The sequence below is a fragment of the Anarhichas minor genome, unplaced genomic scaffold (assembly GCF_050575085.1).
Source record: "Anarhichas minor isolate MPS153535 unplaced genomic scaffold, ASM5057508v1 ptg000022l, whole genome shotgun sequence".
Taxonomy (NCBI): Eukaryota; Metazoa; Chordata; class Actinopteri; order Perciformes; family Anarhichadidae; genus Anarhichas; species Anarhichas minor.
The window spans coordinates 2835884-2853814 of NW_027466468.1; the positions used below are offsets into that span (position 1 = coordinate 2835884).

Here is a 17931-nt window from a genome sequence, read left to right on the forward strand (position 1 = left end):
ATATTTAGCGGGTTATGTTTACAGTATGTACATTGTCTTAGCTTAGCGTATTAACATGCTAACATTTGCTGAAATGCAAATAGGCCTTTTTGAAAAAGGCCTATTTGCATTTGGCTTTTTCACAAACAATATTTTGAATTGACATATAAAGAAAAGCACAGGTGTTACTAATAACATTGTTCAAGTGTCCTATTAAGACATGACAGTTTAGCCGGCATGCACTATACCAGGACCCCGAAACAGAACCAACTGAATCAAATTCGACCATCATTAATTTAATTATTTCGCTACACCTGTGCTTTTGCTTCTGTGACATGTCAAAATGTCTTCAGGGGAAAAGGCCAGTCTGGAAACATAACAGGGTCTACAGCCATGCTATCAGCTCTATGTTGCTAATGCTCATTATATAGGAAAACAAACCGTATGGTGAATATGTTGATTCTTAGCTGTCGTGGGACATTTTATGTAAAAATGACAGTGGTTGGTAAGGCAGCGGTTGTGATGCTAACATAACAATGACAATGCTAACATGCTAGTGTTTAGCATGTTTACCATGGTCACTGTCTTTACTTGCTAGCATGTAAGCACGCTAGCATTTGCTGATGTGGAAAATTAGCACCAAGCACAAAGTGCAGTCAAAGTGGTCGAGGGACCACTGAGGTTATTACAATTCATCCTTTGGGGAACATGAATGCTTGTGCCAAAAGTCATGGCTATCCATCAAACAGTTATTTCCCTCTGGACTGAGTGACCTATCAACCAACATTACTAGCATCCTATCTAGAGCAAACCACTAGCTAAAAATCCAAATATTAATGTTGTATTTTCTTGTAAATCTCTGCAAAGACTGAATAGCTTTTTTTTTTTTTTTTTTTTACAATATTATGTCAGCAAACAACTATATCCGTCATGAAGTTATTATAAGAATCTTTCATTTCATAGACTATGAACAGTTTTTCCTACAGTTTATGTGATGATGGGGACTGGTGGTGCATCACACATTAAAAGCTCATGTTAGCTGTCTTTAAGTGTTCAATTTAAACTGAATGACACTTAGAGTCTTCAAAATAGAAATTTTCCACAAGTGTAACACTATGACAGGCTAAACTGGTAAAAAAAACAGCTCTGACTTTGTTGGTCCACATGTACTTCAAACTCTGTCTCTCTCTCTCTCTCTTTCCACCAGAACCTGCGTAAGATGGAGGCAGGGTCATCCGAGGACCCCAGCAGAGACCTGAATGAGCTACAGAACGATGACTGGGTAAGCAAACAGACTCAACTGACCTCTGACCTCCAGCCTCAACTGATCATTTGACCAAAGCCAAACTCACTCTCACTCACTAGAGAGGCCTGAGCAAGAATTATTGCTCCTGATTCAAAGGGTCGTGGTATTTTTTACTTCCCCTTATCCATGCTGCCCTTTGCCTCCTCCGTCAGGCTCGATTCTGGGTTCAGGTGATGAGGAGCCTGCGTGAAGGAGTGAAGCTGAAGAAGGTGCAGGATCGTCAGTACAACCCTCTGCCCATCGAGTACCAGCTCACCCCCTACGAGATGCTCATGGACGACATCAAGTCCCAACGCTACAAACTGCGCAAAGTCATGGTCAGTAGAAATTGATGCCTCATGCATTCCTCCTGCTAACAAAACATCATGAAAAATAGTACCATGTCATAGGCTGTTAATAGAAATGGCATAAAAATTAATCTCAGATGGTTTTGATATTAAGGCGATATTTTGCTGCTTTGCACTATTTTACAAAATTGTCACATTTGTGGGTTTTGCAATGTTGGAGAAAACAAGATATTCAAAGACATCACCTTGGTTTTTGGGAAGTTGTGATGTTCATCTTTTACTTTTTTCTTTTTTTCACACTCTACAGACTAAACAATTTGTCGATCAACCCCCAAAATAATAATTATAATTGACTAATTGATAATGACATTATCATTATCAATGAATTATTATAAATAATGATTAGTTGCAGCCTTAGCTGATAGCTCTATTTATGGTCCTTGATTTAGTTGTCTTGCAACTGGTAATTTGACTTTTTCTGTACCTCTACCTCAGACAGAGTGTAATGTGGTACCAGATTATTCACCTTTTCCATGTCATGCGCTCCAGTTAATAAATAACCTTCTGCAACAAGCAGGATACCTGAACTAGCTGTCTGTCTGTCTGTGGGTACCACTTCCATATTGTATTGTCCTGTTCTGTTGTTCCAGATAAATGGAAACATCCCACCGAGGTTAAAGAAGAGCGCTCATGAAGTCATCCTGGAGTTCATCAGGTCCAGACCACCTCTCAACCCTGTGAGTGCAGCTCAAGACTTAAATATCACAACCCATCCTTGTGCAGCCTGTACAAGTCTTTGTTGATTACAACAGACCAGTGCACTGTCTTCAAATGAGAGCATCAACCAACATCCGGCCAGAACAGTGGTTTCCAACCTTTTGAGGCTTGTGACTCCTTCTCAGTTGTGTCATACATTTATCATTTGTGACCAGTTCAACCAAAGTGTCCCCTTGTTTTATTCAAACAGATTTTAGAGGCTCAAAGAGGGACTTCATTCAGTGATTGATAAGAAAAAAAGCTTAGATTATAGTCTGAAAGTCTGAAATGATAAACTGGAGACAGAAAATGCTGATTTGACATAGCTATAAGGCCAGAACTATCAATTGTTAAAATTGTGTCATAGGCACTAATAGTTAACAAAACATCATGGAAGATAGTGCCATGACATAGACTGTTTTGGAATAATCCCTGCCATACTGTTACATGGCAACTATAAGCCATTTGGCATTGCTGACAATAATGCAGAAACAGTTCAGTTCTATCAATTAGTTGTTTTAAAGAAAATAAATCATAGACAGTTTTGAGAATCAAGGGTGAGGCAATATTTTAGTGATTTATCCTGTCTGACATTATCGTCAATGAAACATATCTGGGTTTTAGACTGTTTAAACCCTGATCTACGCAAGTCCTCCTTTACTCTGTCTCTACAATGGAGTGCAAAGTTAGCAAGACCAATAAAGCCACTATTGCCACATTTATAGTAAATACGACGCTCAACTCTGGGTAATGAGATGAGCAGTCAGTCACAGTAGATAAGAGGAGGTGGTGATGATAAAGACTTCTGGCTATAACCCTGTTAGTTGTTGCGCTCTGCTCCACTGACTCTCTGTGTCACTGTCTCTATTTTACCCGTCATCGACCTGTGCTAGGCGTCAGCCCGTAAGCTGAAGCCGCAGACTCAGCTTCCTCCAACGCTGCATGAACGCATCTTGGAGGAAATCAAAGCGGAGAGGAAACTCCGACCGGTGTCTCCTGGTGAGGTCCGCAGGGGAAGGCTGGGTAAGGAAACTCACCACTTCTCTGTCCCTGCTCTTGTTGTTAGTCACACACACAAACACACTCTCACGCACATGAAAACATACTTCGCTCTGAAATGTATTGTTTTTAAGCTGAAGTATGGAGCTGGTGCTTGCAGATGAGAAATGTGTAGCAGCTTGATGTTTTAGTTCCTTTCTCACTTTACTGCACTATTATTTGTGCCTCTGCTCTTTGCTGTTGTTGCTAATTCTGCCTAACTTCTCCTATTTGTGTTGCAACTATAATGCCTTTTATTATTGTTTTGTTGACTAGACTGTTTGCAACATAGTGGAAGTTTTTACGATAACGCTAAGTGTCTAAATTCTTTTAATCCTAACGATGCCAAAACCACTGCTGTTTCTGAATGTCAGTAATCTCTCACCATCGGCTGTGGCTTATTTGAAATCCTATTATCTCCCATCATGAAAGTTGTTACACTTCAGTGATCTAGAACCAGACAACAAGCGTACTATACCCCTGCATGTCCTGCCAAATACAAGCAGATTACATCCTTTAATGTAGTGCAGTAAGTCTTGCCTTGATTTACCTCCTAACCACAAGCAATAACTGTCCGATGCCATGACTGTTTCTCGTTGCAGTAATTCGGCCACTTAGCATGTCTTTCAGTTTTGACGTGTCAGGTAAAGTCTACCTCGCTGCTTGTTTGGCTTTTTCTTTTTTCTTTTTTAAATATCTCTTTCTGTTTCTTTCCTTGTTGTGGCTGCTCATCTGCTCTCCCAGCCTGCACACACATCAAACACACTCTATCAGCACACCGCACACACATTCCATGTCATGCTTCCGTGGTTGGTGGTGGTCGGCTGTGGTCTGTGGAGGTGAAACATGGTGACACCGTGGGATACCGGTGGTCGGTAGAAGGACACCGAGGAGAGCGAACTGATGAGAGACACTTTGACCGGCAGAGTGGACACAGGATGTTCATTCACGGTACAAACAGACAGAGCTGTAGTCAGGGCAACCACTGAGAGACACTGAGGTAATGTCATTTGTATTTCCCCTGATTTATATAAGCTGCTCTATATATACAAATTTGACTATTTTTGCATTTAGTCTTTCATCTTGGAAAAAAGTGAAATATAATATAATTGAACAGTAGGAAATAAATAAATCCAAATGTATAAAAAATGCTCAGTTGATTAAAAATATATATATCATCTCACATTTGTGTTTAGGATGCACACAAGTAGGTTTAAAAGTGATTCACTCCAACCCTCCAGATATGATAGGCTCACTGCGCAGTTTCCCAACAACCTTTGATTCAAGGTTTGCAAAATATAAACAAAAACAGGGGCAAAGCTGAAACTAGATCTGCCACAACCCATGTGTTTTCTGTGGAGTAATACTTTTATACGTCGGATGAAATAGCAAGAGGGAATCCTAACGTCCCATTATCATCTGGCCGTCCTAAAGGGAGAGATTAAACTCAGCTGGCTGATTGAAACAGATCACATCGTCTCACGGGCGGCTTGGGATATTTAAAAGGCTTTACTGCTCTCGGTGCTATGTGATTACATACTGAATTAATGGCCAGTGACGGTTTAAATAACATTATCCAGCTGAGTTTTATGTACAATGTCATTACTTCTTCTTTTTATGTAGTTTTATTTCTGCTGAGTACATCTGGCTTTTCTTTTTTTCTGAAGGACTGGTTGTGAAATGACATTGCCTCAGTGTCTTTCTTTGGAGGACAACATTTGGGTGTAATAATCCTACTCTATCATAGAAATGTCCATCTCCAGCTCCTGTCATACACAGTGACAGCATTACGAATATCACTCCTGAAAACTGGTCCTGCTTGTTGCTGCTGATCTCCAAACACCCAGGAAACAGTTCACCTTTGATAAGTACATCATCCGTCAAGTACACTGCTGTGATGTGAATCTTAAAGGTGCAATGTGTAAAATCCGGCCATCATTTTATTTTGAAAAATAAAAAGTTGTGACTAGACATTACACATGGCCTCTTTGAGTGGAAGTGTGTAGCCGGCCATCAAATCAGGCAGCGAAAATGGACAGCTGAAACTTTACACAAGAGAGTATTTCATGTACTATGTGACTATGCAGAATTTAATCATGGTGCAGCCTCATGCTCTGCACAGCCAACTTAATGAGACAGTTCTGATTGAGGTGATAAGGAAATACTGCTGAGGCAGGCAAATCAGATTAATGCTGTGCTCCACTTTCCCTCCTCCTGAAGCCAGTATCTCTCATCACACCGCAGGCTTAATCACCTCTCACATACTCATTCATGCTGTCTGATAATCTGTGTGTGTGTGTGTGTACGAACTTCCCTCGATCATTCTCACACAGAGGAAGCAGTTTAATTCTAACTTTGCTCTGTATTTTATGGGGGAGATGCTACATTAAGGTTTTTCAGGAGCAAGAAAATACAGTTTCAAGGAGAAATCCATTTCACGAGATACAAACACGACTCTCGGTAATGTATCATGCACTTCTGGGTCCTTTTTGTTGTTTGGTGGTGGCAAATATGAGATGGTGTGTCTGACTGGGATGTTTATTATCCATCAACAATTTATGGAATAGCTTGATATTTTAGAAAATGCGCTTAGCTTGCGAGGGTTAGATGGGAAGATCAACACCACTCTCATGTCTGAGCAGTATACATGAAACTAAAGCCAGGCGGTGGTTAGCTTAGCTTAGCATAAAGACTGCGAGCAGGGGAAAACAGCTAGCCTTTCAGGGACTATTTCTTGGTAAACAGGGGCGCAGTAAGACAACAGGAAGTCACTGCACCCTGCCAAGAAATAGTTACAATATATTTAACTCCATGTAAAACCACAACTTGTTTTTTTCTACATTTCTTTTTGGCATTAGAGAACAAACAAGATTCAAAAAGTTACCTAGTTAACTTGAGAGTTAACTGTTCGCTATTACCAGTCTTCATGCTAAGCTAAGCTAATCGCCTCCTGGGTGTCAATTCATACTTAACGCAAAGATAGTGAGAGTGGTACCAATCAACTCATATCATTTTCACCAAGAAAGCGATTAAGGATCTCTCCCTAAATCTGGAACTACTCCTTTAAAAAACAAAAAAATGGTTTAACTATAAGGTGCTAAATTCGATGTTGTGAGCTCAGTGATTGCCTCCCCATGGCTCTCAACATGTCGACAGCTGAGCCGGCGGCTTGCAGCTAACAGTGCAAACAACTGCACAGTACTGACAGAGCTGACAGTGTTTACCTTGGTAGGGGAACCAGGGATGGGGGAGGGTGGGTCCACCACAAAAGTAAATTTGCCACATTGAACCACACAATAATGCAATGACTGCATCTATCAAGATATATTTTGGAGACCAAACAGCACAGACATACCAAATAATGGAATGTTATTATAGTTATCCTAATGAAGGAGGTGTCCCCTTTCAGGTTTTGGCAAAACTCGCAGTATGCCACAGGATTTGTTCCGTACTGGAGGTAAAGTATGAGCTCTGCTGTGGTTTGGAAGGCCTTTTTTTTACCCATAACCTAATGGCCTCGTCTGTCTGCCTCCCTGGCTGTAAACTAATATATCCTCTATTTACATATTTGAATACTGAAGCCTTGCCAAGACACAGGTGGAGTGTACATTAATGGCAAATTATGGCTGGTTTGTTTTGTTGTAAAGTAAAGTCTGAAGCCTGGTGATGTAGTCTCTTAACTTGGAGAAAAGTTAGTTCTCGTCCAGCAGCAGAGACAGAGCTCCCGTCAGATGCTTTTCTCACAAACAGGAGAAGAAACTGAAAGGAGAAAAGAGAGGTTTCAGGGCTGCATCTCTTTATCTGTCTTTTGCAGCATTGCCTCGTCTCCTCTACTCTCACTCCATCCCTCCCGTTAAACCCTCTATTCAGTTTTAGTTTTTTTCAAGAGTCAGGCAGCTTCTTAGGTAGTTGGTTATTGTCTTATCTTTGGACTCCTCTCGCAGTGCAGAAATAACCTTGTGGCGCTTGATTTGAAGGATTCAGCTCCCCCTGAGAATAATAAGAATAAGAATCATCCATGCTCTGTGTGTAACACCAGCCTGCTCCTCTGCCTCCCCTCAGACCAACTTAACTCGCCCTCCCGGACCTCTTCAACCTTGGGATAGATCTCAAACCTCAGTCCTCTGTATAGGATTCAATGCATCTTTTCAACTCACCCGCCCATTAAACACACTGTGATTTGAAAACCGTCTGTTTCCCCTTTTTTTCGGGGGCAGAACAGTCAAAACAGATTGAAAGAATAACACAGGATGCAAAGAATCATGTGAGGATTTAGTTTTGAGATTCAGCTCAAGTGCTTTTCCTCCTTCAGCCTGAATGACTCTCTCTTGTGTGTGGCTCTGTGCAGATGACTTTAGTCCGTACATGGGCAGGAGGACGTCCAGCTCTCTGTCTCTGGCCAATGGATCAGCCTCTATCAGGGGAGAACCCTCCGGATCACAGTCTGTGCCCCCGAGGAAGAGGCTCCTGAAGGCTCCCATCCTCGCCGAGCTGGACAGCTCTGACTCTGACGTCAGTATGCGTTTGTGTGTGTGTGGGATGGATTTCTTTTTTTAAATTTCATCTGACATGTGCAGAACAAATAACGGTTGAAGTGTTTGTGTATTCCACGCATTCAGGATGATATTTTTGGGCACAAATCAGCTAGCAGCTCCAGCGTGGCTACATCTTTGATGGATGATACGTCCCCGGAGTGTGCTCTGGGGAAGAAAAGTGAGTCAGCAATGATTTCTACATCCCTGTCACAGCTCAGTCGCCTCCTCAGCTAAACCATACGCTGACTGTGATGAATGAGTTTTAATCTTACAGCCTCGCCAGTCAGAGATTTTGCTCTTTTTTTTCTTGCTGTTTATAATCAGAAGTTCTTGAGCCTTGAATTAACCAATGTAATATTCCCAGTTAAGCTGCCTCCTTGTCTCACTTGTATCTCTCTTTCCTCCATGAACACCAGCTCCCCCCACGTTCCTGCCCATCTCTTCTACACCCCAGCCAGAGAGGCGTCACACCCCCCAGAGGAGACACTCCATCGAGAAGGAGACTCCGACCAATGTTCGACTGTTTCAGCCGCCCTCCAAACAGAACTCCAAGTCTCTGGTGAGTCAGACATCTTTACTGTAGCAAGCAGCACTCTCTGCAGTTTATCAAATCCCCATTGACCACTAACCTAAAATGCAATTTTACAGCAGGAATTAACATGTTTACAGCCTACAAAAAAAACGATTTTGCACTATTAAGCTAATATCTCTGTTCATGTCAACTGTAGAGGGGTCAATTTTTATGTAACTCACCTTTTAAAATTATATTAAGGCTTGAAGTTATGCATAATCGAGGGCTTGGCCGCTTTGAGTGACAGGTGGGTGCCGTACCGAGTCGCTAGCTGTCTCCTCAGTAGCGTCACCTTGTCCCGCCTCAGCTTCACTGAAGATCCACCTCTTTGCCCATTTTTAGACTTAGGCTGTGTCGTCATTGTCAAGATGGCGACGGCCGGAGACACTCACTCTGAGCTTCACAACGGCACAAATACTAGGTCGCAAAACGGATTGAAAAAAAGTGGCGCGATAAGGGTTTTATTATTTTTTAAATGATTTATAAGAGCAGTTGCAGTTAACTAACAAACAACAAATATAAAAATGGGAGTGGTAATCTGACAAAATCACATCGACTGCATTCAAATCACTGTGACAGTATTCGTGGTTTGTGTGCAGAATGTTAACATAATTAACTCATTATTAGCATTTTATTTTACATTCGTGAGCCGGATGCAATGTCACTTGGTTCTGCTGTGCACTTGCCCCGTGAACAGTATGAATGACAATGTTAATCTTGGTCTATTAGAGCGGATTACTGCGGGCTCTCTGAGGACAGCGTAGCCTGGCAAAGTTTTAAGGCAGCCCGGCCACAGATCCTGTCCAGTAACTTAATAAGGGAGACAAAAGGACAAGAAACATTAGGATACTAACAGAGAAGCAAAATGAGAAGGGCCTGAAACAGTCAATGTCATCTCTCTTATCCTTTTATTTGCGTGACATGTGTCTTCCTAGATTTCCTCCCTCTCCTTCTTCCATCACCACATCTCCTTTGTCTGCTGGTGTGACTTCGTCAATCTGCAGGAACCCTCTTTGGTTCAGGTTGGGATGATAGCTTCATTTCGTCCCCGGATCCCCCTCCTCCGCCCGTGTCCCTCCACTCTCCACCCATTGCAGAGCTCCCACCCTATCGAGGCATTTGCGTTGGGGTTGATGAAGGCGGTGTTTGCTCTGTGCAGGGCTGTTTACATCAGAGGACGAGAGTCGGCCAAGGTTTGCCAGTCTCCCTCAGTCCGTCCTGATATAATAACTGTAGCTGCCCATCCGCTCCTAATGCTTCCTGCTTCACTAGTAGAGATCATTCCCCTTTAGAGCAGGCTGCTGCCATTATAGGCCGATGACAAACTGCTTTTTATCTGAGGTGTCACATAGCTAAATATATTATAGTATACTGTACTATGATACATTTATTTAATAATCATTCATTTCACTACTTTTGATAACATTTTAACTCTCAACCACAAGTAGGTAGCTTAAGCTAGAATTCATCTAAATCTGCTCTACATATCATTTGTTTTTAATCAGCACTAAACTGACATTTCAGACCAGTTGTTATTGAGTATATGTTGACTCTGCAGCATCCGCCACGTCTGCCGGCTGGATACAATCACGTGTGAGTCTGAAACAGCACACAGATCTCTCCCGCTGCAACATCACTGATGGTGTCCAGCACCTCGCCTGCAAAGCAGTTGAGCCTCTGCACCAGGACGTCTTAAACGTAACCCCGTCCGACCTTTTCGCCGGACAGACAGGACCATGTCATCTCCAATGGAGCGGGAGAAGGCGACCTGACGGAGCATGGCGGAGGGAGCAGTGGAGACCTCAACAGCCGTTTTCCTGAGCTGCTTGGAGGGCGTGTTAAATTGAACGAGGTGTTTGGAGGAGGCGACCAGAAGCCCTGCACGACTCTTCGAACCACCTCCATCATGTTGCTCATCAGTTTGTAATCCTGAAATTCCGTCTGAAATTGTTTACAGTCCAAACAAAAAACTAATAAAAATCAACTCTCACACACCCTGATGGGTCTGTAGATGCCTCGGCTTCCTTCAATAAACTCCATGAATATTTTGTTGCCGCATATGAAAATACAGAAGCGGTTTAGCGTTCAAAGCAACAACGAAATCTTCACAGCGATAGACTCAAGAGTACACAACCCCGGCTGATCCTCCAGGTACAAATGAACTTTGTGTGTTCAGGTGGAAAAGTGTTTGGAATTTATATTCTAGAACAAACGCAGACAGATTTCTGTACAGTCTCCGTGGGAACGCTGCTTTGAGACAAGCATTGTGAGGAACTCTGCTGCAATCATGTCCTCCCATCCCTCCGGTTGTTTACGCATCATGAGCCCTCTCTTTTTTCTTCTTCTTCAGCGAACAATGAGAACACTTTAAGCAGTCCGGACCCACGCAGGCTGCTCTGAAAGGTGCAGAGGGACGGCTGTTTGTGCGCCGAATGATGAACACTGAGTGTTTAACCCACTGTTTGTGTGTGTCGTTGCAGGAGGAGTTTGGTTTCCCTGTGGAGTGTCTGTCTCTGACGGTGGAGGAGGTGATGCACATCAGACAGGTGCTGGTTAAGGCAGAGCTGGAGAAGTTCCAGCAGTACAAAGACATCTACACCGCTATGAAGAAGGGAAAGGTAACTTCTTCTTTGTGTACGATGCAAGCTGCCTGTGTCATGTGCAGAAAAAGACAATGAGTAGATGCAGTTGTAACACCCTGAATGAATGTTGTAGCACACATATCTGTCAACTAATTACATTGGGTTAAGTTTGGTGATGTTTGCATTGATTTCTTTTTACTCTTAACGCGGTCTTCATCTGTTTTTTTTATTGCAGCTTTGCTTCTGTTGTCGAAGCAAAAGGTTTTCCTTCTTCACCTGGTCCTACATCTGCCAGTTTTGCAAAAAGTAAAACACCTTCAAATATTATCTTTTGTAATTTAAAATGAAAACTATTAAGGAGGAAGCGTAAGTGGTTTCATTCATCACTTCCTCCGTTTGCTCTCTCTTTTCTCCCTTTCAGGCCTGTGTGTGCGCAGTGCTGCAAAAAGGTGAGTCAAAGCGGATAAATCAATCAGCCAATCAGCTGCCGGTAGAACATGACATCCTGTACCTTCATTTGTTCTGATCAGTCAGCTGGTGCCATTCAAAAATTTAAATTGTTCTCTACTTTAGAGAGCTCTCCTGTTACCTTATGATAGCAATGTGATTCCAGTCAAGTGAGTTAAAATAAGTTTCAGAATAAGAGCACGTATTGTTAAAGATAAACCTTTGCCCAAACTAGCTGTGAAAGATCAGTTAAAACATTATTGCAGGATGTTGAGGATGTGAAGTTTTATGAAAGATGTACACCTATCATTTTCATCGGTGTTCTTTCTCAGTATCATCATCATTTAGCTTTTTCCTATTAACATTCATGTCTTCCCTCTCTATCAGATGCGGCTGCCATCCAAACCTTACTCCAGCTTGCCCATCTACTCCATCGGCTCCACCAACACTCTCCCCAGGGAGAGGGTCAGCGCCATGGCTTCCATAGGACAAGGGCTGTCTGTGGCTGGTGGTCCGGGGCCTTCATCAGTGGGAGGGGCCACGGCACCCCCCACTGTGAAAGTAGAAACAACAGAGGCATCTAAAAGAGCTGGAAAAGCCTCTGGAGCAGCAACTCCAGAGGCTGCTGCTGCTGGTGCCAAATCTGAGAAATCCTCCAGTAGCCCGCAGTGCCACGGCATTCACAAGACCATGTCCAAGTAAGAGCTGTGACCACAATTCTTCAGACTGAGGAGTGCTTGTTGTGTCCTAATGTAAAACTAAGTATCTTGTGGAGTCTGCATGATACTGGTACAGTGGCCCCTAAGACCAAAACACAAACTGTAAATGAGTAAAATATATTACACATGCAAAGGCTCAAACATGTAGCAAAGCTGAAAACACAAATGCTCATAATCACAAAATGCGGAAAATAATAAAACACAAACAAAAGACAAAGAGGCATTCAATCATATATAGCTGCTGCTGATATATCCAGTCTGTATCTTTAGAGTATGGTGCACTGTCACTACTACGATCAGAGCTAGTAGAAGATGCATCGAATTTTTTGTCATTTTATCAACTGGAGACAAAGGAAAAATTACATTAAAAGCTTTTTTTACCAGGCTATTGGTGTTGAAAGGGACCGGCAAACACGGCAACTCACACTAAAATATCTAGATTGATAAATAGCACGACAGGGAAGAGGAAACATGTGTTTTTGAATTTGGGGGAACGTCCCAAGGTGCATTGACGTATACAGTTATAAACTACATTGGGCTTGACAGGCAACAGACAACAACAGACAACAATCACCACTGCTAAGTGGCAAAAATTGTGGCCCTGTGAAACTGTAATACTACATTACTAACACCATTCAACTCAATAGATAAATAAAGCAAAGCAAAGCACAGTGGATATTTTAATTCAGACCAAATTGGATGGAGGTTCTGACATACTGAAGGAATAAGACTGACATCCCTTACAAAGGGTTCCACTTCTCCTCTGCACATTTCTGTTGTGTGCAGCTGAGTTGGATTACATGTCCCTTATTGTTTGTCTTTGGAGATTTGGTATTTGCGAATTTCTGAATGTGGAACACATTTTACATGCTCAAAAAAGTATTTTCTCAATCCCAGTGGTATCAAACCATGCAGATTATTTTTGTTTTATTTGTTCCGGTTTTGAGATATCTTTCTCTAAAATTGGTAAATTCAACAGCAGCATTTCTCTCCAAAAACGGTGTACTAATACTCAAACCTTCCTGTTTTCAATGAGGAATGCAAACAATATTAACTAACGATATCAATAATGTATTGACTTTGCATCTTTCATAAACACACGTGCTTTACATTCAAAGAAAAAAAAAAAAAGTAAGTTAATAAAATCAGCTAGAATACTTAACCTGCAGTAGATACCATCAGGTAATGAAACAAAAAGTAGTTTTTTGTAATTAGGCTGAAGTGACCCTTTACAAAATGTGTCCACGACCACACACCCTGGATAGTTTGAACAATTACTCAAAGTCAACCAAACAGTAAAAACACAACCGGTAGTGATCCTGTTCATGCAGAGCTTGTCCTCCTGCAGGTTTTCGAAGCACGGCTCTTTGAAGTCCCACGAAGAGCTGGAGCTTCCCTCGGAGCTGACGGAGGACTGGGCCACCATGGAGGTGTGCGTGGACTGCAAGAAGTTCATCTGTGACATCATCGCCTCCAGCAAGCACAGCCTGTCGCTGGCCACCAAGAGAGCTCGCCTAAAACGCAAGACCCAGTCCTTCTACTTGTCCTCGCCGAAAGGAAGGGAGGAGTACCGGCCCTCTGAACGAACAATCAAGGAGATCTGAATCTCTCTCTCTCTCTCTCTCTCTCTCTCTCTCTCTCTCTCTCTCTCTCTCTCTCTCTAATTCTCTCTCTCTCTCTTTCTCTCTCTCTGGCTGCTTCCAGCTCCTATGGCACAATTATAAAGACTCAACACTGGATGTGATCTTACTGTACATGTTTACTTCAGTGGGATAAAGCTAAAAGTCAGAGTGAGATGAACCTCAGTGGTGAACAGTATGTTTTCTTGTTGCTGTGTCCTGATCATCGTGTACAGCTCCTTCAGACAACAGCATGCTGTAAATCAGCCAATCTTTTTTTTTTATTATTATTACCATATCATAGATGATCCTTTAATCCCCCCCCCCAGCGGCCCAACCCAACTCACGGTCAAATCAATAAGCACAAGACAGACGAAGGACTGACGTGTGTTTGACCTCGTCCGGCACTGCAGAAGGCACGAGGCCTGCAGAGAGATCATATTGTAACTGAGACTGACACTTACAAGAAAATATGGAATATTAGACTGTACAGGTTTTTTGTATGGGTTTTAATTTCTTTATTTGTACACATGTGCGTACAGTAAATGATTGCTCGATGAAGCCACCCCCGGTTTTATTTTGAGACTCTCCCCCACTTTCCTCTTTACCAATCATACTCAAATGCGGGTTTCTCTTTTTCTTGGAGGAGTCTTTGTTTCCTCGCATGTTTTATTTTTTTTAATATATATTTTTTGCAACACATTTAAAATCTGTTTTCATGCAGACTTAGTGCCAAATAATATAATCTTTCTACTCTATATGTCTCCCAAAGAAAATTCATTTCCCTCTAAATTGTGTTTGCAACTCTTGATATCTCAAATTGAATATTCAAGACTAAACTAAGTTTTCTATTAAGAGTTAAGCTAATCTGCTTCATCAGGACTGATTGACAGCGGTCCGGCACTCCAGCGATTTCAGTGTTGCACTTCCATAAAATAAGGGGACTTGAGAGAGACAGATTATAAAAAAGAGGGGTGAAAATTGAAGCTGCAGAGGCTGAGATGTGTGTGTGTGTGTGTGTGTGTCTCTTTGTCTATTAGTCCCCATATGGGTCAAGCTTCAAAAAACATTTCCCATGAGTCAACTTCACTGCATCTCTCGTTAAAACGTTCCTGACTGGTAAATACCCACGTCTTTGACACTCCACAGCCCCAGTTGGTAGCACATGTAACACAAGCAAACGCCCCCACAACTGTCAATTCAAACGTTGCTGAATCCTGATTGGTGCAAGGAAGTACGTGACATCATATGTTTCCAAATGAGCCCCGCCCACTTTAAACAAGTGAGCGAAACAAAAACAAAAGAAACTGAAATCTCTTATGTAAAACGACCCAAAATATTCGAACTTTGACAGAAAATGTCATGTTCATGCTGAACCCCATCGTCAAAAGAAGTAGTAGTAAAAAATACTGTATGTTCATTTTCAACTTACTTAAATGACTCAGATGTGCGGACAAGCCGGTATAGAAACGTAATCACCTGAAGGACCATGTGTGAGATTGTTTTCAGTCTTGCCTTTGAATAATTTACGTGAACTATCTGCATATTTTTGCATTTTTAAATGTACCTTTGTGTTGATAAATATGTGGTGTATATTAACTCATATTATTTTCTTTACATTAGGTTTCTGACATGTTTTTGTATTGTGAGAGTTCACTGTACAGGCAGCAAAAATATAACACATACTACGTCTTAACATGATGCCTTTATGATTTCCCTCCATCATTCACAGACTCATTGGCAGGAAGAAATATCTGACTTTTTGCCTGGATCTCTATTTCATTCTGCATCCCATTCCTCATCTCCCCCCTTCAGATATCTCTGCCTTAAGAGCTGCCTTTTATGATCACGCTCGTATGTTGAACAGTCATCTACTGTAACTGTACATACTTTGTTTCTAACGGTTTGTTTGTATGTCAGGTGCGTGTTGCCTCGACGGTATCGCGAAGGTGAGACTGCTGCAGATCAGTGTCTCTGAGAGGGAAACTATCTAAGTACAGTGTGTTCAGGTGAGGAGTGGGAAACCCACGCAAGAAACCTGACGGTGTGACAGCATCATGCATGTACTACGGTGTAGCTTGTACCCTCAGTCTGTATTACCTTTAAGCTGTAACTCCCCGCAGAGAGTGCAACAAATGATGACTGCGACAATAAACTATAATGCAATACCTGATCAAAGTATCTGCTTTGTGCTGTATTTAAACGTATGTCTTTCTCTTGGAATTTATTATTATTTCAAGTCATATTCTTATTTAATTTCATTCTTGTTTATACTATTCTTGCCTTTATTAATAATGCACTTAATGGATCACACTTCTCTGCATTTTTATTCACTTATTTACACCGTTTGATGCACATATTTGCACATATCTAATATTTTTCAATTCTTACTTTTATTTTTACTATTCACTTTTCTTCTCTACATATATTGCATTGTATATTATAGCCTTATGGACATAATTTACATTTCACTGAGCCATTTATTTAAAATGTTCTTGTGTTTCTTTATGCTTATATATAAGAGCAACTGTAATGTACTATTCCACGCCAGGGATCAATAAAGTGATTCGGATTCTGGAAAGGCTCCTTATGTCCCTCCAGGCAGGTCAGGATGATGATGGTGGGGGTCTTCCATCAGGGCTGGATCCAGATTGTCACAACCTGAGACCCAGGAGTGCTCAATCTACCAGGTACTGGAGACCTCTTCAGAGATGACGGGCTGTATGAACACTCGCGCCCTTTTGACCTGCGTTTCACTGAGGTTGGTGAGATGTATAGTATGATATATTTCAAAGAAAAATATCATACTAAAAGGTAAACTAGAATAAAATTGTACCTTTGTGCATCACTGAACGCACAGGGAGTGAATGAACTCCAGAAACAGATGACCTCAACTGTGCGTTACAACACCCATACTTCCATACTAGTTAGTATGCCAGAAACAGATTTAGTAGAAATATGTCCCAATACATAATATGTCAAATGCACGTGGTCGCATTTTACAGTATACGAGCCAACACGCTTTTCTGGCTGGCGATGCTGACTTAACCAGCTTATCTTACTGACCACGAGCAACGCCACTGGTTCCATGCGACTTCCTGTACAAACTGTTACAAAGTAAGACAGACATGTAATATTGTCATATTGACATTAACAACTTAAAGGTTACACTGTATTTAGGATCAAACATATCCTTGTCTGGTCTAGAAAGCGTTACATGTGTTCATTAAATTGTAAATTGTTGTATATTTACAAGGAAAACCAATCAACTCATAAACATCAGCCTTGTGCGTGGGCGTGGCTTCACCTGCTCCTGAGCTCTGACAGCTGGCACACCTGAGTCTCATCAGCTAATCACCTGCTGCCGTCTTTCCTCCCAGTCCTCGCTAGATCCGATTGTTTCGTCCACCACTGTGGTAGCTGTGTTTCAGGCCTTGTACGTGTTTTTTATTTCATTTTTTTGCAGTTCTGTATTTTCTTCTCTGAGTCTAAACTCCGCCTCCCAGCCTGATGTTCTGGGTTACCAGTCTCCTGTCTGCCTGCTCACTGTCAGCCGTCAGCCCATCTGCTCTTTCCCATCAATTCAACCAGCACCAGGAGCACAAACTCTCTTTCTTACCAATCTGCCACGATCTCCATTCTAAAAACCAAGTTTGCAATAAAACCCTTTTAACCTGCTCTCAGAGTCTGTGCGCCTGAGTCTGGGTTCCATTAGTACTGAACTGAACAGAGTCAAAGTGCAGCCTTCATTTGTCATTAAACTGGCTGTTTTGTTGTGAAATGGATGTAATTGATCAAAACACATTGTTTGTTGTGTTTTATGAATGTGAGAATACAACTCTGAGATATTAATTACTAACAGAATAGCATCCACTGAAAAAAAAGGGGACTAATTGTGATGGACAAAAACAAAATCTAAACAAATTGAGAGGATTTCAGTAGAATTCCCATCAGTCAGACAGTCAGACTCAGTACTTCCTCAAACAAGTAACATAATCTAACTCCTTTACATACATTAATTAACTTAATATACGTAAAAAAATCATGCATTGGTTTTGAACCAATGATGACAAAGTTTAAAAAGAAGTATTT

The 17931-nt window shown here is 41.7% G+C and overlaps 1 protein-coding gene across 1 annotated transcript in view; it reads left to right on the forward strand.

The window, feature by feature from the left end:
* Positions 1 to 13824, forward strand: part of spire1b (spire-type actin nucleation factor 1b) — a 37268-nt gene extending 23444 nt beyond the window's left edge. The window contains exons 5-16 of the mRNA XM_076096566.1: positions 1187 to 1261; positions 1438 to 1602; positions 2223 to 2309; positions 3222 to 3351; positions 7715 to 7878; positions 7986 to 8079; positions 8318 to 8460; positions 10953 to 11090; positions 11290 to 11360; positions 11476 to 11503; positions 11889 to 12199; positions 13569 to 13824. Of these exons, the coding sequence (XP_075952681.1) occupies positions 1187 to 1261; positions 1438 to 1602; positions 2223 to 2309; positions 3222 to 3351; positions 7715 to 7878; positions 7986 to 8079; positions 8318 to 8460; positions 10953 to 11090; positions 11290 to 11360; positions 11476 to 11503; positions 11889 to 12199; positions 13569 to 13824 (1662 nt within the window). The remainder of the gene's footprint in view (positions 1 to 1186; positions 1262 to 1437; positions 1603 to 2222; positions 2310 to 3221; positions 3352 to 7714; positions 7879 to 7985; positions 8080 to 8317; positions 8461 to 10952; positions 11091 to 11289; positions 11361 to 11475; positions 11504 to 11888; positions 12200 to 13568) is intronic.
* Positions 13825 to 17931: the final 4107 nt, after the last annotated feature.